Source organism: Xyrauchen texanus, chromosome 7 (assembly GCF_025860055.1).
Source record: "Xyrauchen texanus isolate HMW12.3.18 chromosome 7, RBS_HiC_50CHRs, whole genome shotgun sequence".
NCBI lineage: Eukaryota > Metazoa > Chordata > Actinopteri > Cypriniformes > Catostomidae > Xyrauchen > Xyrauchen texanus.
Genome location: NC_068282.1, coordinates 7,284,434 through 7,303,176, shown reverse-complemented (window position 1 = coordinate 7,303,176; position 18,743 = coordinate 7,284,434). Strand labels below are relative to the sequence as shown.

The 18,743-nt window shown below is 37.2% G+C and overlaps 1 protein-coding gene across 1 annotated transcript in view; it reads right to left on the bottom strand.

Moving 5' to 3' along the window:
- LOC127646743 (RNA-binding protein Raly-like) overlaps nucleotides 1-18,743 on the bottom strand; it is a 132,826-nt gene that overhangs the window by 33,187 nt on the left and 80,896 nt on the right. The window contains exon 3 of the mRNA XM_052130599.1: nucleotides 9,893-10,172. Within this exon, the coding sequence (XP_051986559.1) occupies nucleotides 9,893-10,148 (256 nt within the window). The 5' untranslated portion in view covers nucleotides 10,149-10,172. The remainder of the gene's footprint in view (nucleotides 1-9,892; nucleotides 10,173-18,743) is intronic.

Below are 18,743 nucleotides of genomic sequence, written 5' to 3'. Positions count from 1 at the left end.
TTTTGTAATAACTCTGTAATTATCATATTGCACAGACATTGAGGACACACATAACAGCATAATCATTACTAAGTCCACCAGAGGGCACTCAACACCCACTCAACTACAGTACAGTTTCCATCCCTGCATAATGCTACAGATTAGGGTCCAAAATAAACTTTTTTATCTAAGTGAATTGAGAAAATGTATCAGCTATGTAAATGCATTAGCTGAAATTTAACCCTTTAATGCATACCTTGGGTCTTTAGGGACCCGGGAGCTTATTCCACCCCCTGTACCTCTTACATTTTTTAGAGTTATGCCCACACCTCTTAAGATTTCTCAACCTTTCTCTTCTCAATAGTGTCAAAAAAAAAAAAAAAAAAAAGAGGCAATATTGCAATATACAGCTCTGAAAAGAATTATGAGACTACTCAATATGTTCAGTTTCTCTGGATTTAATATTTATTGGTATTTGTTAGAGTAAAATGAAAATGTTTGCTTAATTCTATAAACTACTGACAACATGTACAAATATTGTCATTTGGAGCATTTATTTGCAGAAAATGACAACTGCTCAAAATAACAGTGTTTTCAGACCTTGAATAATGCAAAGAAAACAAGTTCATATACAATTTTAAACAACACAATACCGGGTGGCCTGGATAGCTCAGTGAGTATTGATGCTGACTACCACACCTGGAGTCACGAGTTCAAATCCAGGGCATGCTGAGTGACAAGGTCTCCTATGCAAACAAATTGGCCCAGTTGCTAGGGAGGGTAGAGTCACATGGGGTAACCTCCTTGTGGTCTCTATAATGTGTGTGGTTCTCACTCTCTCGGTTGGGCGTGTTGTGAGTTGTGCATGGATGCTGCGGAGAATAGTGTGGATCTCCACATGCGCTACGTCTCCGTGGTAACCTGCTTAACAAGCCACATGATATGATGTGTGGATTGATGGTCTCAGATGCGGAGGCAACTGAGATTTGTCCTCTGCCACCCGGATTGAGGCTAGTCACTACGCCACAACGAGGACTTAAAGCGCATTAGGAATTGGGCATTCCAAATTGGGGAGAAAATAATAAAAACAAATCTGCTTGATTCCAGCATTGCTGAAGCACCCCTAGATCATCACAGATCCTCCAACAAATTTCACAGTGGATGTTAGACACTGTGGCTTGAAGGCCTCTCCAGGTCTCCGTATAACCATTAAATGACCAGGTGGAAGATCAGTGATGATCTGGGGGTGCTTCAGCAAGGCTGGAATCGAACTATGTGAAGGATGCATGAATCAAGCCATGAACAAGGTTATCCTGGAAGAAAACATGCTTCTTTCTGCTCTGATAATGTTCCCCAACTCTGAGGACTGGTTTTCCAGCAGGGCAATGCTCCATGCCACACAGCCAGGTCAACGAAGGTGTGGATGGAGGACCACCGGATAAAGATCCTGTCATGGCCAGCCCGATCTCCAGACCTGAACCCCATTGAAAACTTCTGGAAGGTGATCAAGAGGAAGATGGATGGCCATAAGCCATCAAACAAAGCAGAGCTGCTTGAATTTTTGTGCCATGAGTGGAATAAAGTCACCCAACAGCAATGTAAAAGACTGGTAGACAGCATGCCAAAGCTGTGATTGAAAATCAGGGTTATTCCAGAAAACATTGATTTCTGAACACTTCCTAAACTAAAACATTAGGTATTAATGTGTTGTTTAAAAATGAATATTAACTTGTTTTCTTTGCATTATTTGAGGTCTGAAAACACAGCATCTTTTTTGTTATTTTGACCAGTTGTCATTTTCTGCAAATAAATGCTCTAAATGACGATATTTTTATTTGGCATTTGGGATAAATGTTGTCAGCACTTTACAGAATAAAACAAAAATGTTAATTTTACTCAAACACATACAAATAAATAGTAAATCCAGAGAAACTAGTGGTCATTTTGCATGGGTCTCTTCATTATTTTCCACAGCTGTATATACTGTATATATATATATATTAACGGCTTAATTTCCAACAGTGTATAGGGTCATTAGACAGCCTAGATATGAGTCAATTTTATTCATCTTCCATAAATAGCATTTTAATGATTATTTAATATCCCTATAAGTTTCCTATCACAGGATATCTATTTCTTTGTTCATTACAAGAGAAATGAGTACTATATTCATAAAAATAAATACTATATCACATTAATTTTACAATGATGAATGATCAGTATTCTAGTACATCTTATAAAATTATATTCCTTACTCAAGGTGGTGCTGATGTGTCAGTGATTGACTTGATTTATATTTGACATTGCTATTTGATAAAGAAACAACGTGGAAGTATACTATAGAAAGTACAACATGTGAGAAGTTTGATATGACTATTGTCATCTGGATGTACTACTGAAATTATGTAAATTGTGCATCTATTTAGACTCAAAAATTGCTAGGTTAAATGTACACTATCTGGCCAAAAAAGAAGATGGAAGATGTATCCCATGGTCATGGAAAAGATGTTACTTTTTTCAGAAGGTGCAAATTATTGGCCTGCATCAAGCAAAGAATACAACTAAGGAGATTGCTGAAATCACTGGAATTGGGTTAAGAACTGTCCGACCATATTTCTTCAGCGAAGAAAAAACTAATGCGTTGGACATTTCTTAACCCAATTCCGTTGTAAAAAAATCTACCGTACAACTCACGGCTATGTTTAATTGTGAAAGTAAGGGCATTTCCACATGCACAATGTGATGAGAATTTACAGGATTGGGACTAATCAGCTGTGTGGCCTCAAGAGAGCCACTTGTTAGTGAAGCTAATTGGAAAAAACAACTTCAATTGGGTAGGGAGCATAAAGATTGGACTGTGGAGCAATGGAAAAAGGTCATGTGGTCTGATGAGTCCAGATTTACCCTATTCCAAAGCGATGGGCGCATCAGGGTAAGAAGGGAAGCGCATGAAGCGACGCACCCATCATGCATAGTGCCCACTGAACAAACCTTTGGAGGCAGTGTTATGATCTGGGGTTGCTTCAATTGGTCAGGTCTAGGATCAGCAACGTTATGCAGCAATAAATTGAAGTCAGCTGACTACCTGAATGTACTGAATGACCAGGTTATCCCATCAATGGATTTTTTCTTGCCTGACGGCACAGGCATATTCCAGGATGACAATGCCAAGATTAATTGGGCTCAAATTGTGAAAGAGTGGTTCAGCGAGTATGAGGAATAATTTTTACACATTAATTGGCCACCACAGAGTTATGACCTTAACCCTATTGAAAGTCTTTGGGATGTGCTGGAGAAGACTTTACGGAGTGTTTCGACTCTCACGTCATCAATACAAGATCCCGGCAAAAAAATTATGCAACGTAAATAAATGCTTTGACGTTGCATATGGTTGTATAAACAATGCTATGACGAGTGTGCATTGTAATCAAAGCTAAAGGTGGTCCAACGAAATATTGAGTATGAGACTTTTTTTTGGTCAGGCAGTGTATTTTATGACATTTATATATATATATATATAGTTGGCTTAAGTCATGCAAGTGTTTTAAATCAAACTGTCTATGGAAGAAAACATCTCATTTCACACTTCTTCTATCTAGACAAGTATTTTTTTTTCATATACCAAAACAAATATATTAGAAATAAGCTAATCGCTTATAACAATGGGATTATTTCACTATTTTAGAAACAATTTTTGTATGTTTGCGTAACAAACAGCATAGGACTGTACCTGTCCCAAAAATGTGAAGACACATCACGGTTTTATTCCTAATATATTAGTTTTGTGGGTAAAAATTAGACAATTAGTCTAAGAAAATTTGTTAGTAGCATGAGACGTTTTTTCCATAGACAGTTTAATTTGCAACACCTGCGCAACTTAAATGTGTCAATATTGTAGTGCATGATAAAATAACTGACCCTTTATGAATAGCTATTTTATTTATTTTCCAAAGCAAATTTCGACTTGCTTTTGGCTCTTGGTGAGTGTCAATTTTAGACCCTGATCCAGAATCTGTACTTTCCTCAACAGTCTCTTTTGCTTCAAGTTTATAACAGCAATGACAGAAGGAGAATAATAGATAGCTGTGAAGCAATGGAAGACATACCACTGTCACCAAATTTCATATTTCGACCACTCAAGTGAGTACAGAGGTGGTGGCTCATGATTGAGGCAGTGAGAGGTGCCAGGGTGTTTTGAGGGAGACCTGTCAGCTGCAATGATTTCCTTAAGCTACGAGGCTGATTGGCCAGTAGAGGGTGAGATATTACAGTGTGACTGACAGGTCTCTGGGACTGTCATGTGGAAGCCGAAGGCTTCGTGGAGCGAGAAACAGCGGCTAATCTGACCATGGAAAAAAGTATGTCATCAAGCAGCTGGAGAGGGATAGAGGGCAAAAGGGAGAAGACGAGACAGAGGAAACAAAGACTGAACAGGAGACAGAGATCTAACTAGATTGAGGCAAAGATGGTTCAGTTGTGAGATTGTGTAGATAGAGATAGAGACATGCTCTGCTTCAAAACCTAGCGAGCAGACTAAATAGACAGCATTTGAAGACAGCATTTAAAGGCATCAAAGAGGCGCTTCCGAAGTGAGTTTAGCGTCTTAATTATTATGTCTCTTTAGATAACTTGTTTTGACTGAGAATGACACTTAATTCTAAGGCAGCATCACATGTATCCTTCATGGATAAGGCAATCTAAAAAAACCCAAAACATCGCAAAAAACTCAGGGAAAAAATAAATAAAAAATGGTGGATTAAGCGAGAGAAATGCAGATTATACAGTAAATCAACATATATCATTCAATACTGAATGAGGTTAGGAATAAAATGTCAATAAATACATTAGCATTTAAAAAAAAAAATCCTCTGGTAACAGACTACTGAGGGCAGTAAATGTAATAAGAACCACATTTATTATTTCTAAATAGTTCTCCCACAAAAGTACTAAACGTATAATAAAAGGAATTGTTAAAGGAATATTCCGGGTTCAATACAAATCAAGCTTTATCAACAGCATTTGTGGCATAAAATTGATTACCACATAAAAATACTTTGACTTGTCCCTCCTTTTCTTTAAAAAAGCATAAATCGGGGGCCTGGGTAGCTCAGCGAGTATTGACGTTGACTACCACCCCTGGAGTCATGAGTTTGAATCCAGGGTGTGCTGAGTGACTCCAGCCAGGTCTCCTAAGCAACCAAATTACCTATGCAAACCCAGTTGCTAGGGAGGGTAGAGTGACATGGGGTAACCTCCTCGTGGTCGTGATTCTTGGTTCTCGCTTTTAATAGGGCGTATGGTAAGTTGTGCGTTACCATTGCGGAGAGTAGCATGAGCTTCCACATGTGGAGTCTCCGCGGTGTTATGCACATGTGATAAGATGCGCGGACTGACGGTCTCAGAAGTGGAGGTAACTGGGCCTTATCCTCTGCCACCCAGTTTGAGGTGAGTAACCGCACCACCACGAGGACCTACTAAGAATTGGGCATTCAAAATTAGGAGAAAAGGGGAGAAAAAATAAATAAATAAAAAGAGCAAAAATCTGGGTTACAGTGAGGTACTTGCAAAAGAGATGAATGGGGCAAACTAAACGTTACAATAGTCACTAATTTAAAAGTATAGAAACAAAACGTAAACAATAAGCATGTTAACATGATTTTAGTGTGATACCTTTTTTGTGTAAAGTTATATGCAATATCACAACTTTGTTGCTATGACAATGAAATGTCAACAAAACCTTAAAATGGCAGCAAAAATTATGATATAAACAATTTCACAAATTTACTAATGCATGAGTTTTAACAGAAGAATTAATGTGTGTTTTTTTATTACAAGCTTCAGATTTCTGCCTTTAAACTCTCTTTTTAAAGAAAAGGAGGGACGAGTCGAAATAATTTTTTGTGGTAATCAAAAGTCATTTGAGTTTAACCTATAATGAAGCTGGAATATTTCTTTAAGGAACTGGAAATGTTCAATGAATCAGAATCGGATCCAGAATCATCAGATTTGTTGCGATTCCCATTCCATAAATGTTTTTTTTATATTATCCAATATTTGGGTTTTTTGTATATTTTATGCTCATTGGAGTATTGCTCCATCAGCAACATGCTATCATCAAATTCTCCTGAAATCAAGCAATATCTGTGTGGCGCGTGGAATTGCTCCCTGTGTAGAATGTTTCAAATCATTCACTTATGACCTCATAAGTGAATGTATGCTGTAAAGGTGTGGTCACATTTACCTTCGCATGGCAAAATTCTGTAGGTGAAATGCATTCATCTCAATGGGAATCAGCACAATCATGTATTTTGCATGATGGACTTCCGTTGGCAAATAATTTTTTCATTCTAATTTTTCAAGCAGATTTTGCTTGGAAATCAAGTTTCGTGAACTTTAAAGGGATAGTTTACCAAAAACTGTTTACCCTCATGCAGTGTTGTGTGTAATGTATTACTAAGTAATTAATTACTTTATTTAAATTACTTTTTCATTGAAAAAAGTAAACTACGGGATTACTCAGTAATATAATTACATTTACTTCTGATGTAATTTTGTTAAATACCGTATAGATTATAGAACAATTCTATATAAAACAATAGTGAATTTAAATTTTGTGTCTAATGTTAAAATGTATAATGTAAAATGTTTATGATAAGTTAATGCAGCCCTTCTTTGGCCAGTTCATGAATAATTTATTTGATTTTATATTAATTATGTGAAAGACTTAAAAGAACAATTTCATGCTTATCCTTGTATTTTTAATCAGGTCGAGGTTGATAAGGGTTTTATAAATTAATTAGTAATAAGTAATACAATTAATTTTCATAGAGAATAATTAGTACTGTGACCTAATTACACTGTAGAAAATGTAATTAGTAGTTAGTAATTAATTACTTTTTAGAGTAACTTACCCAACACTGCCCTCATGCCATCTGAGATGTGTGTGACTTTCTTTCTTCTGCAAAACACTTTTGAAGATTTGTAGAAAAGATCCAGGCTCAGCAGGTCCTTAGAATAGGAGAGGATGGTGATTAGATATTTGTAGGTCCAAAAAGCACAGATAGTCAGCATAAAAAGTATCTCCAGCAGATACATTAATGACTTCTAAAGCAAATTGATCACTTTGTGTGCAAAAAAGAATTATATTTAAGCAATTTTTAACTATAAAAGATCACTTCCAGTCAGGCATTGACGAATATCCGAATTAACTTTTAGTAATTTTTGTGAATGTGAATTTACCTCAGTTCACGAGCCATCGCACGTACGTCACAGGAGCACTCGGGTAAATTCGGCCATTCGTCAATGTCTGACTCAATCTCTTATAGATAAAAGTGCTTATATATCGTTCTTTTATGCACACAAAGTGATCAATTCGCTTTAGAAGACATTCATGTCACTGCTGCAGACAGGATGGATTACTTTTATGCTGACTATCTGTGCTTTTTAGATCTACAAATATCAAATCACCATCGTCTCTCATTCTAAGGAACTGCTGAGCCTGGATATTTTTCTACAAATCTTCAAAAGTGTTTTGCAGAAGAATGAATGTCATACACATCTCAGATGGCATGAGGATGAGTAAATTATATTTTTTTTGGGGGTGAACTATCCCTTTAACAGGCGAATTCGCCCCATTGACCAATAGGAAGTTGCTTGGTTTGGCAGTATCTCTGTGTGGGTGGTGCTTGCACACAGCGAATATTCACAATGGACAAGGATATAATTTTAGCGGCAAGTTTTTTTTTTACTTCCCTCTCCCAGAGTATAAAATGAATCATTAAAAAGAGGCTGCTTGGCAATTTGTTTTTTGCTGGTTACTCATGTCCAGCTCCTGCACTGGTGGGTCCCATTCAGAAGTGATCATCCCTATGCCCTATCCCCTTCGAAGACAATTACCCTCCACTGTGAGAGCTTAATTTGACTGAAAGGGGATAACTGTCAGTTAAAACTCACTTTTTAAGTCATTCTTATTGGAAAATCTGTTTGGAACAACCCTACAGCATGGATTGTGTTCCTTTCGAAGTGCCCTGCGAAGGCATGATCAGCAGAAGTTAGAACACAGCCAGACAGTCTGAAAAGTTGTAGGGGGTGGGTGCGTTTAAGATCTAGAAAGCATTTGTTTAGACAAGGTTTCTGAACCTTTATGTGACGTAATGGGTTTTAAAAAGTATTTTTAGCCAGAAGAGAGACAGCAGATTTTAAATGCTTATATCTTCTAAAAACTAATTCTGACAATGTTTAGAAGTACACTAGCTTATAAATGACCTTAAAGCTAATAGATATGGAAAAAAACTTTAATTTTGATTTCACTGGGCCTTTAAGGCTTGGGTATACTTAATTTTTCCGGGTGCCGTTCTGACTCATGCACGGTAGAGCGCTCAACCTTTCAAAGTATACTCTTTTGACCACAAACCCATATGTAAGAGTTCGATGCATGCACACTACAACTGCTTTGTGATACTTTGTTAGCATTGTCAATGTCAGGCATATGCGCCAACGACACGCAAAGCACTGTGTAAGAGATGTACCAGCACGCGGAAAACCTAATTATTTATTGGCATTTAAAAGGTAGCTAACTATGTAGGCAGTAGGAAGCAAGGCAGCTTACATGGCTTTGGAACAGAGCTATAGATGTGAAAAAGGAAATGAGCAAATGAACAACTGTCTGATGTCCTCAGCAAGACACGAACACCTGCCGCTGACACACCTGTCCTGTTCATCATTTATCTGAGAGGGGAGAGGGGCATAAGCATTTGGTTGCCAGGATACCAGCACAGCTGAGAAACCAAGCAGTGTCTGGAGGTCACCTCGTAGAGGACGCACCATAACTAGCTGGTATGATGAGGCTTAAAACTACTTAACAATAACACAATAAACTGAAATAGCACTGGAGGAGATAAGACCACACACTCTTTGTAGATACAGTAAAAATTTTATTGAAGGTCACCATTAAATTGCACATGTTAAAGACACACACACACACATATAAATAGAATTTACAGAAATGTAATATGTAGCCTAGGGTAACCTATGGCATAAAATGAATTGTTTATTAGTTTGTAATGGGTTTCTCTGAACACAGGGAACACTCTAAAAAGCATACTACCAAACCACTCTTACTATTTCTGTAGTATGCAGTATGAATATACAGCACAGTAAGCACATTTTTTGTATCCAAGCAATACCTGGATGACTAAAATGTGCTGTATATAAAAGAGCACACTGTGGAGAGTACTAACCCTAACCCTAATCTCACAATGCAAAGCACTCTCACTAGTCATCTTACACTGTTGATCTGCCCGCATGCCACTATACTAACCTCCCTTTGACCTTCCACATTGATGGCCATTGGAAACTGTCATCAGTAGATATTAATCTTAACTGCTTCATGTCATGGGGCTTGCCTTTGGCAGCAGTCATAGTGCATGTTTACCAAACGATCTTCAGAGTTCCCTAAAAGTCAGTTTGCTCCTTGAGCAATGTGTTATTGTGTCCTTTTTTTTAATCTTACATAGCTGTAATTGTGAGAAATAAAACAAAACAATAACAATCACAACTTTTAAAGGGATAGTTAATCGAAATATGAAAATTCTGTCATTTGCTCACCATCATGTTGCTCCATACCTGCATATCTTTCTTTCTTCCATAGAACCCTCAAGGAAATATTTGGAAGAATGTTATAGGGACTGACAGCCTCAGTCAGCATTCACTTCCATTGGATTTCTTGCCATACAATGAAAGTGAATGGTGACTTAGGCTAAAATTCTACCTGACGTAGTATCTATCTCCTTTTGTGAAAGAAAGTCATACGGTTTTGGACGAGAACACTGTACTAACACAAGAGTGAATTTTTGGGTGAACTATCCCTTTAATGCAAAATACTTATGTCTAGCTGGTTCATTTATTAACTCACCGAGCGTCTGTCCAGCTAGTACACGTCCATTTTCTCCAATGACAGCTCCACGGGCATGCCTCTCATTTGCGTACTGAACGAAGGCATAGCCTTTGTGAACCGAGCAGCCCAACACACGGCCATATTTGGAGAAGATAGTCTCGACATCGCTCTTTTTCACCACCGCTGTGTTCAGGTTACCGATAAACACGCGTGAGTTGATAGATTTGGGGTCGTTTTTGTTGGTTATGTTGCTTGTCTGGACTTTCAGAGACATTTTGGATCCAATGTGAACAGCAATCTAGGGAAGAAACATTGAAAATGTAAGATTAAATAAACAGCTATAAGATCCACAAAATCTAAAGAATAAGAAATTATATTTTGCGTAAAGAAAATTAAGATTTCTTTTGCCTTAAAGTGATAGTTCACCCAACAATGAAAATTCTCATTACTCTCTCTTTATTTACTCACCCTCATGCCATCCCAGAAGTTTATGAAAAATATTTTTAGAAGAATATTTCAGCACTGTAGGTCCTCACAATGCAAGTTAATGGTGGCCAGAACTTTGAAGGTCCAAAAAGCACATAAAGGCAGTATAAAAGTAATCTATATGACTATAGTGGTTAAATTGATGTCTTCAGAAGCGCTATGATAGGTGTGGGTGAGAAACAGGTCAATATTGATTTATTTTTACATTTATAAACCTCCACTTTCATTTTCACATTCTGAAAATTAAAGTGAAAGATTTCTGGAGATTTATAGTAAAAAAGGATTGAAATATTGATCTGTTTTTCACCCAAAGTGATTGCATCGCTTCAGAAGACATATATTAAACATCTGAAGTCATATAGATTACTTTTATGCCGCCTTTATGTGATGTTTGGAGCTTGAAAGGTCTAGTCACCATTCACTTGCATTGTATGGACCTACAGAGCTGAAATATTCTTCTAGAAATCTTTGTCTGTATTCAGCAGAAGAAAGAAAGTCATTCACATCTGGGATGGCATGAAAGTGAGTAAAGTATGAGAGAATGTTCATCTTTGGGTGAACCATGCTTTAAGTAATTATTTTCATGAGAATTAAGCACAATTACTTATTTCCGCAATGGAATTTGACTTGGAGCTTTTTCTTAATTCCCATTGTTTTCAATTGCGATTTTCATTACTGTAATATAGCATTTTATTGTATTAATATAATATAATATAATAATTGTTTAATTTAAATAACAACAACAAATGCCAAATTTACACAACCAGCAAGATGCAAAACATATATGATGCTATTTTCAGGCTAATTATTACAATTTGACACTTACATTTGATATACTTTGGCTTTGTCAAAGCGATGTTTCTCAAAAGCCACATAAACATAATTTACATGTTCTTATGATCAGGACTATTTCTAGACAATGAAGCCTATAGCTGGCCCTCTAAAAGGTGCTGATTTTGTCGTTGAGTGAACATTATCCTGTGAAACTTCCTGATTATGGGAAAGCCCTGACCTGTTTGGCCCCGTTTCATGGGCGGCCCACCGGGAAAAGTCCCGGTTCTCCCTATGGCCAGTCCGCCCCTGCATATATATATATTGCCTAATTAATGAAAAAGTGATCAAAGCTCTACTGACAACAGCACAGCACTTCTGATGGAGTCTTTTCTCATGGGTAGGATTCACTACAAAAACTCCATATGCAGTGAAATCAGACTTAGTTAGACATAATTAGCACACTTGGTAAAAGTGTTAATGATAGCCCAGTGGAAGGAAATATCACATATGAGATCTCTTTGATATCTCAATTGTTTCTCATAAACAGTAATGAACTCAAACAAATCCCAAAAGGAGACTTTTGCTTCAGTCTCCTGATTTCTCAGAAAAAGACCATATTAATCTCATATGCTTTTCCACAGTTTCAGAGATCAAGGAGTGTCTCAAACTGTGCCAAGACGCCAAATACTGCTAACAAAAGACAGATATTTAAATCTAAACTCACATATTTCTCATCACATACTTCCAAAACTAAATAATCTAAGCTATGCTATCTACATAATGTTTTCCCCTTTACACTCCTACTGTATGTATTTCAAAAGTCTCATTCGCTTCTATTTTTAGGAATTTTAGAAATATCTAAGTTAACTCTTAAATGAAACACAGGTGAGAATTCCCTTATTCCATATGAAGTCAGAATTGACTGGATTTACTTTCTCAATACACAGTTGTTCTTAATGTGAAAAATGAATTAGATCATATACCATCAGAACCATTTATATACCATTTATATGTGTATATATATATATATATATATATATATATATATATATATATACAGTACTGTGCAAAAGACTTCACAAAAGCATTTGACTTAAGATGGTTATTTATATCTTCAGCTTTAGTGTGTCAATAGGAAATATAAGTGTTAGCCTCCCAAACATTACTTTTGCAAATAGAAAAGATTAGAACAGAATAACAGGGAGCCCTGCAACAGATATCATGGCCCCCACAAAGCCTAGAATCTATACAGGCCCCATTTCCAGCAGCCATCACTCCAACACATTATCCTTGTGTAATCATGCTAAATTGCTAATTTGGAACTAGAAAAAAACTTGTCATTATATCAAACACAGTTGAAAGCTATTTGGTTCATTAAATGAAGAATAACATAGTCTTTGTGTTTATTTTTGAATTGCCACAGTGTGCAATAGACTGGCATGTCTTAAAGTCAATATTAGGTCAAAAATAGCAAAAGAAACAGCTTTCTCTAGAAACTCATCAGTCAATCATTGTTTTGAGGAATGAAGGCTATACAATGCTTGAAGCTGCCAAAATAACCCAGAAGATTTCATACAAAGGTGTACACTACAGTCTTCAAAGGCAAAGGACAACTGGCTCTAACAAGGACAGAAAGAGATGTGGAAGGCCAGATGTACAACTAAACAAGAGTCTCTAGTTGGGAAACAGACGCCTCACATGTCCTCAGCTGACAGCTTCATTGAATTCTACCCGCTCAACACCAGTTTCATGTACAACAGTAAAGAGAAGAATCAGGGGTGCAGCCTTATGGGAAGAATTGCACAGAAAAGGCACTTTTGAAACAGAAAAACTAAAAGAAAAGGTTACAGTGAGCAAACAAACACAGACATTGGACAACAGATAATTGGAAGAGTGTTATGGATCTTAACCCCATTGAGCTTTTGTGGGATCTGCTAGACTGTAAAGTGCATGAGAAGTGAATATCATTTCTTATTCTTATCCAACAAGACACATCTATGGCAAGTGCTACAGGAAGCGTGGGGGGAAATATCTGGACAAACTGACAGCTAGAATGCCAAGGATCTGCAAAGCTGTCATTGCTGCACGTGGAGGATTTTTTTATGAGAACTCTTTGAAGTAGTTTAAGAAGTTCTGAAAAAAAGAATTCTAATTGTAACTATTCTACTATTACTGACCTACTGTGTATTGACCTTGCCTTGTATTATCGATTACGTCTGTTTGCCACCTGCCCTTCTTGTATATACGCCTGTCTCTTTGCTATTTGCCATCTGCTGCCTGCCCTGATCCTCTGCCTGTCTGACTACGATACTGCCTACCTGTGATATCCCTGTTTGCTTGTCTCTTGAACCTCACCTGTATTATCTGAGAGTCTGCTCTCTCTAATAAAACCGCATATGGATCCCATATGCGTAGTTCTTATGTAGTCTTCGTTACAGCTATATATATATATTTGGGCTGCCGATTTAACACGTTAATTCAGTGCGATTCATTTAATAAAAAATGCAATTAATCGCGATTAATTAATCGGGACATCATGTAAATAATTCCATTAAAAATGTTAATGGATTGACAGACCTAATATACATATACATATATATATATATATATATAACTGATCAAATTGTGAATTTGGCGACAGTGGCCGAAGCTGGAATTTTTGTTGAACGCATTGGCAAGTGTGAGCTCCAGATTTTGGGTGAAATGTCCACAGAGTGGCGCCAAAAGCGAGTTGTAAAATGATTTGTATTTTTTGTTGTAAATGATGTAAAACAGTGAAGAGGACTAGAGCTTTTATTAATCATATGCTTTAACTCAAACTCAAACCCCAACCCTAAACCAAACCTTCAGTGGAGTAAAAATGTAATCTTAGAGGGAAAATGCAACCACGTTCACAAATGACAATGTTTACAGTACGCGTTTACTACCGGGCTTCCATGAGACCAGAACCCGGGGCCACAAAAAAAGTTAAACACATTTGAATTGATGCAAAATTGTCTGATGGAAGATGATGCTTATTAGTAAACTGGCAGAATGGAATTGATTTCAGGGTAAAGAAACATATGGTAGCAATGTCGATTTCCTGTGTGATCATGTTGTGCAATCAATTCTCACTGGATAAAATGAAGCCCGCTCTTTTTTTCTTGTTGAATATCCTGTTTCACTTGAAAAAGCACCAGATTGGGGAAATAAAATGGTTTGCAAATAGGGATGGGACGATATTCTTATCTCACGATTTGGTTCGATATATACGATATGAGGTTCATGTTTCGATATTATCTCAAAAAATTTCAAAATATTACAGAAAACTTTTTCTTTTCTAAAAAAATGTGCGAGCAAAATGCACATGATCAACGAGAATCTCTCGGTTTCTGTAGCTTATCCATGCTGTGTGAGATTAAAATTAATATTTCTTTTCACTTTTTATATCTGACAGTAATGAACAGAAAGGATATAAAGAATATCTATTCAATGAAAGTGGAGTGCACCTCATCTTTGATGGACAAACATTAGATGGAGGAAATGATCCACTTTAATCTCAAGCACTTTTCATCAAAACAAGGTATTCTTAAACAAAATTTCTAAAACTTTTAGCACTTCAAGGACCTTGTGCGAACCTTGTAAACAGTGTAGAAAAAAAGCAGTAGTGGTAAAATCAAGCAATAGAGAGATTATGATATTTGATGGGTCATAATTATGATCACATTAACAGAAAATAATGTTTTTTGGGTCCCTAGTTGCGGATGTCATTGAGAGGGTTCTATTTTGATTCCAATTACATTAAGTTAAGAGAACAGTATTGTAACTTATAATGAGAACAGAAAAATATCAGAAGTTAAAAGACATGGTACTTGTGACTGCTGCAGTATTAGGGCACCGCTGTTCCTTATTAGAGCCATTCTAGTTCTGCTGAATGCAAATTCAGGGAAAAGCAAAGACTGTCAGGGTCAATCGACTGTTTCCCATGTATGACTGAAATTAGGTCTACAGTGAGGGTTGTTTAGACCCCTCTGACCGTGTCTGATAATCACACAATTTTTTCAGAGCAAGTGAACTGGAAGGTGCAAGAAACGTTTCTCCTCTTATTATCAGTGTCTCTATACATCTCAGCATTGCTGGAGATTGGTCAAGTCTTTGAAGCATGTATTCTTTGTCTTCCTCCTTGTTATAATGACTTGGGCAATAGAGGTTTTTGAACTGTGACTTTTGCTTCATACTAGCATCCTGTTTTTAGAAATAAAGAGCCAATCAGTTGCTTTTCTAAGATTTTACCATCTGTTGGATCTCTTAATGCCTCTTGAATTTGTAAAGGTGTAATTGAAGGTTGAACAAAGAAAAATCCAACCTTGTCTCATGACAAGTCGTAATAATAAAATGAGAAATCATATGAATATTCGACTTCTACTTCAGAAAAAAACAAACCAATGAACGATGTTTTTAAAATTTTTCCTAAGTTTGACCCCAAACCTAAAACTAACCATAACAAGTCTAACCTCTTACCCAAACCATAAACCTAACCATGATTAACTTTTAAAATAACTTTTGCGTACCACAGAAAAGAAAGAAACCTTAAGCGGTTGGAGCGAGACGAGGGAAGCAAATTACAAGTTATTGACATATATCAGTCATTTGTATTGCATAAATAACCTTACCAAGATGGCCACCAAATGAATTGATTTGCTTCAAAGGGACTTACAGTACTTAACACATTTGACCATATTTAAATCCATTCTGCAGATTTTCTCCCAAAATCATCACAGAAAATGCAAAAATCGTCTGCAGATTCTGTGTGGGCTTGTTCATTAGTTCTCATTCTCACTCTCAATTCATGACTTGCGGCATAGCTTATGTTTGCCAGCTATTTAGCATTTGCAATATTGACTGTTGATCTTTTCTGATTCTGTTTAATCCACTAGAGTAGAGTGGCATGCAGCATGGGGCATGCATGAAGGGAATTAGGTTTCTCATTGGAAGGGCTTCGGTCCCAAATGAGTGGGCTGCCTTGCTGTCTACTGTCTACATAGGGAATCATGTCTAAGGATAAATGATACATGAAATGCTGCCTTAGATTTGTGCCAAAAGATTAAAGGAAGCATTGTGTTTCCCAACCTTTTTTCTATTATGTGCCCCCAAAGCCCCTTCAGTAATGCTGAATACCCCTTCATCAAGGTTAACCACAAATGTGTTCCTTTTAACTCATGTTATCCAGTATATAATTTAGAATTATCATTAATATTATAAGTCTTTATTCTTCTTAAGTACCCCCTGGGGTACACATATACTTCTGTGAATCAATGACGCAGTGCACTAATGAAACAGAGCAACTTCTCGCTTAAAAGTTGTAGTTCTTTTAAATTGTCATGGCATGTCAAAAAAGAGACACTCACATGCGAGACACAGAAAAAAACAAGATGTAGCCAAAGACGTCGTCTAACGCATGTTTACATAAAAAACAATTGAAAAGCAATGCACACAGAGACAATAACGCATCCAGAGTGAACTGCCCCTAACTCTTTGCGTTTATGTGTTTAAAAATACCTTGGCGCAGCACAACGAATGATACAGAATGCAGGTTTTTAAACACTCTGCAAATGTTGCGCTCATGTGCGAGATGCGGCACAACTGTCAAAGATGTCCGTGATAGTGCGGGTATACATAGAAAAACAATTGAAAAACACTGCAGATGGATGCAATAACACATCCAGTGTGAATGGTCCCTAATGCTATCTTGGTAGGCAGCTCACTAAGATCTTTCTCCCTCTCTTTTATTTGGTCTTTCCTTCTGCTTCCTTCATTCTCTTTTTCACCCAAATCAGCATTAGCCTTTCCCTTCTCTGTTGTCTCCTCCATCCCCCTTGTAATGATGGCTTAGCAATGACAGACAGGAACAGATGACGACGACGAACACGATGATGAAGTAAGAACCCAAGTGCAGTTTAATTACAACGTGGAATCAAAAAACATGAATACAAAACAAAACAAACATAAATGTCTTGACTTGACAGAACAAAGACATCAACAATCAACAATACTTGACAAAAGACAATGGCAAACATGAGGGCTTAAATACATGGACATGGGCAAACACATGACAATGACAACCAATAACAAGTCTAACTAATAAAAACACTACTAAAAATACAAGATACTCAAACAATAAACTAATGAAAACAAGACACATGAACGTGGAATCACATGACAAGATCACATGAGGGAACAGGAAATAACATGACATGAACACATGACAATAAAACAGGAACTTAACAAAAAAATAGAAGACATTAACACAAAGCATGAACAAAAACACATTTAAACGTGACACCCCCCAACGCTTTCCTCTTTTTCCTTGAGCCAGATTCGTCTTTATTCATCCTCTCCTGGTCATTCCTAATTTTAGCCCCAAAAGCATTCTGCATGCCCCCCCCACCCATCACTCCTGTATCTCATCCCACTCCCCTTTTGTGTGTGGATTAGATGTGCAAGGAAGGAAAAGGGGCAGGTTTGTAGAAGGAGAGGCCTAATAAAGAATGTATCGATTTCCTTTAAGAAGGATTTAATCAAAGTCCCACGACACATCCACTGGGACAGCAGCCTCACTACTGCACCAAATTACACTTCATACACCATCTATTTTTCAGCCACGCCGATAAATGGAGGTGCCGGGCAGATAGATGAGAGCCTCTCCAGCTCGTTCATCATACCCAAACTAGGGTAGGAAACCAAAGTGATTGAGATGGGCAGCAACAACAGCCAATGATGAATGGCCAAGGAGGTGTCATGGGGGCGGGAACAGTATTCACCAATCTGAGGAGGGAGGTTTAATACATTTTTGGAAGAGAAGGTTATATAATGAATTATTTGCTCTAGCTATAAAACATATATGAGAATTTGTCAGGGAGTGCAAGAGTGTTGTTGTTGCAAAGAACATTTGTAGTTTATTACGGAATAATATGTAAGGATAAGTAATTAAATTTACTGAAATTATAGCTCATTAAGCACTACAGTGGAGCCAATGTTTATAGCACAACAAATCTAACATGGACAATGGTGGGGGCTAAATTTTCCATGTGCCCCATCAGATATTTCTGATGCAAAATGATCAAGGAGGACCCCCAACGGAAAAATTAACAAGGGGAAATCCCCCCAGGTTTGACAAAGAGCCACCCTAAAGGCCAAGATATACTTCATACGAATTGGTATGATGTCATTTAGTACAAAATCTGGCCACAAAGGTGTTTTTGCATTCGTTTTGGTGGTTCGTAACAGCTTGCCTGGGCAAAATGTTAGGAAAACTTCTAACCGGCTGCTGAATACCTTCTTGCTGCCATTGGTCCATGTCATCGGTAGGTATGACTTGAAGCTCCACCTACTACTTTGTTTACATTTTTCAGTCAGAATTCAACATGAACATCTACAAAAGGAATAAAATCTACTCAAATACTCTCAAATGCCCATTCACTCATGTGCCATCTGCAGCGAAAGCCATTCACACATCTCCCCAAAGTAAGCTATGCCTATCATCATTCCTTTGTCTGTATTCTGAATATTAACATACTTTTATAAAACTATCTGGCTGAGAGAGGCAACAGAAAATCACCTGTCTATTTCC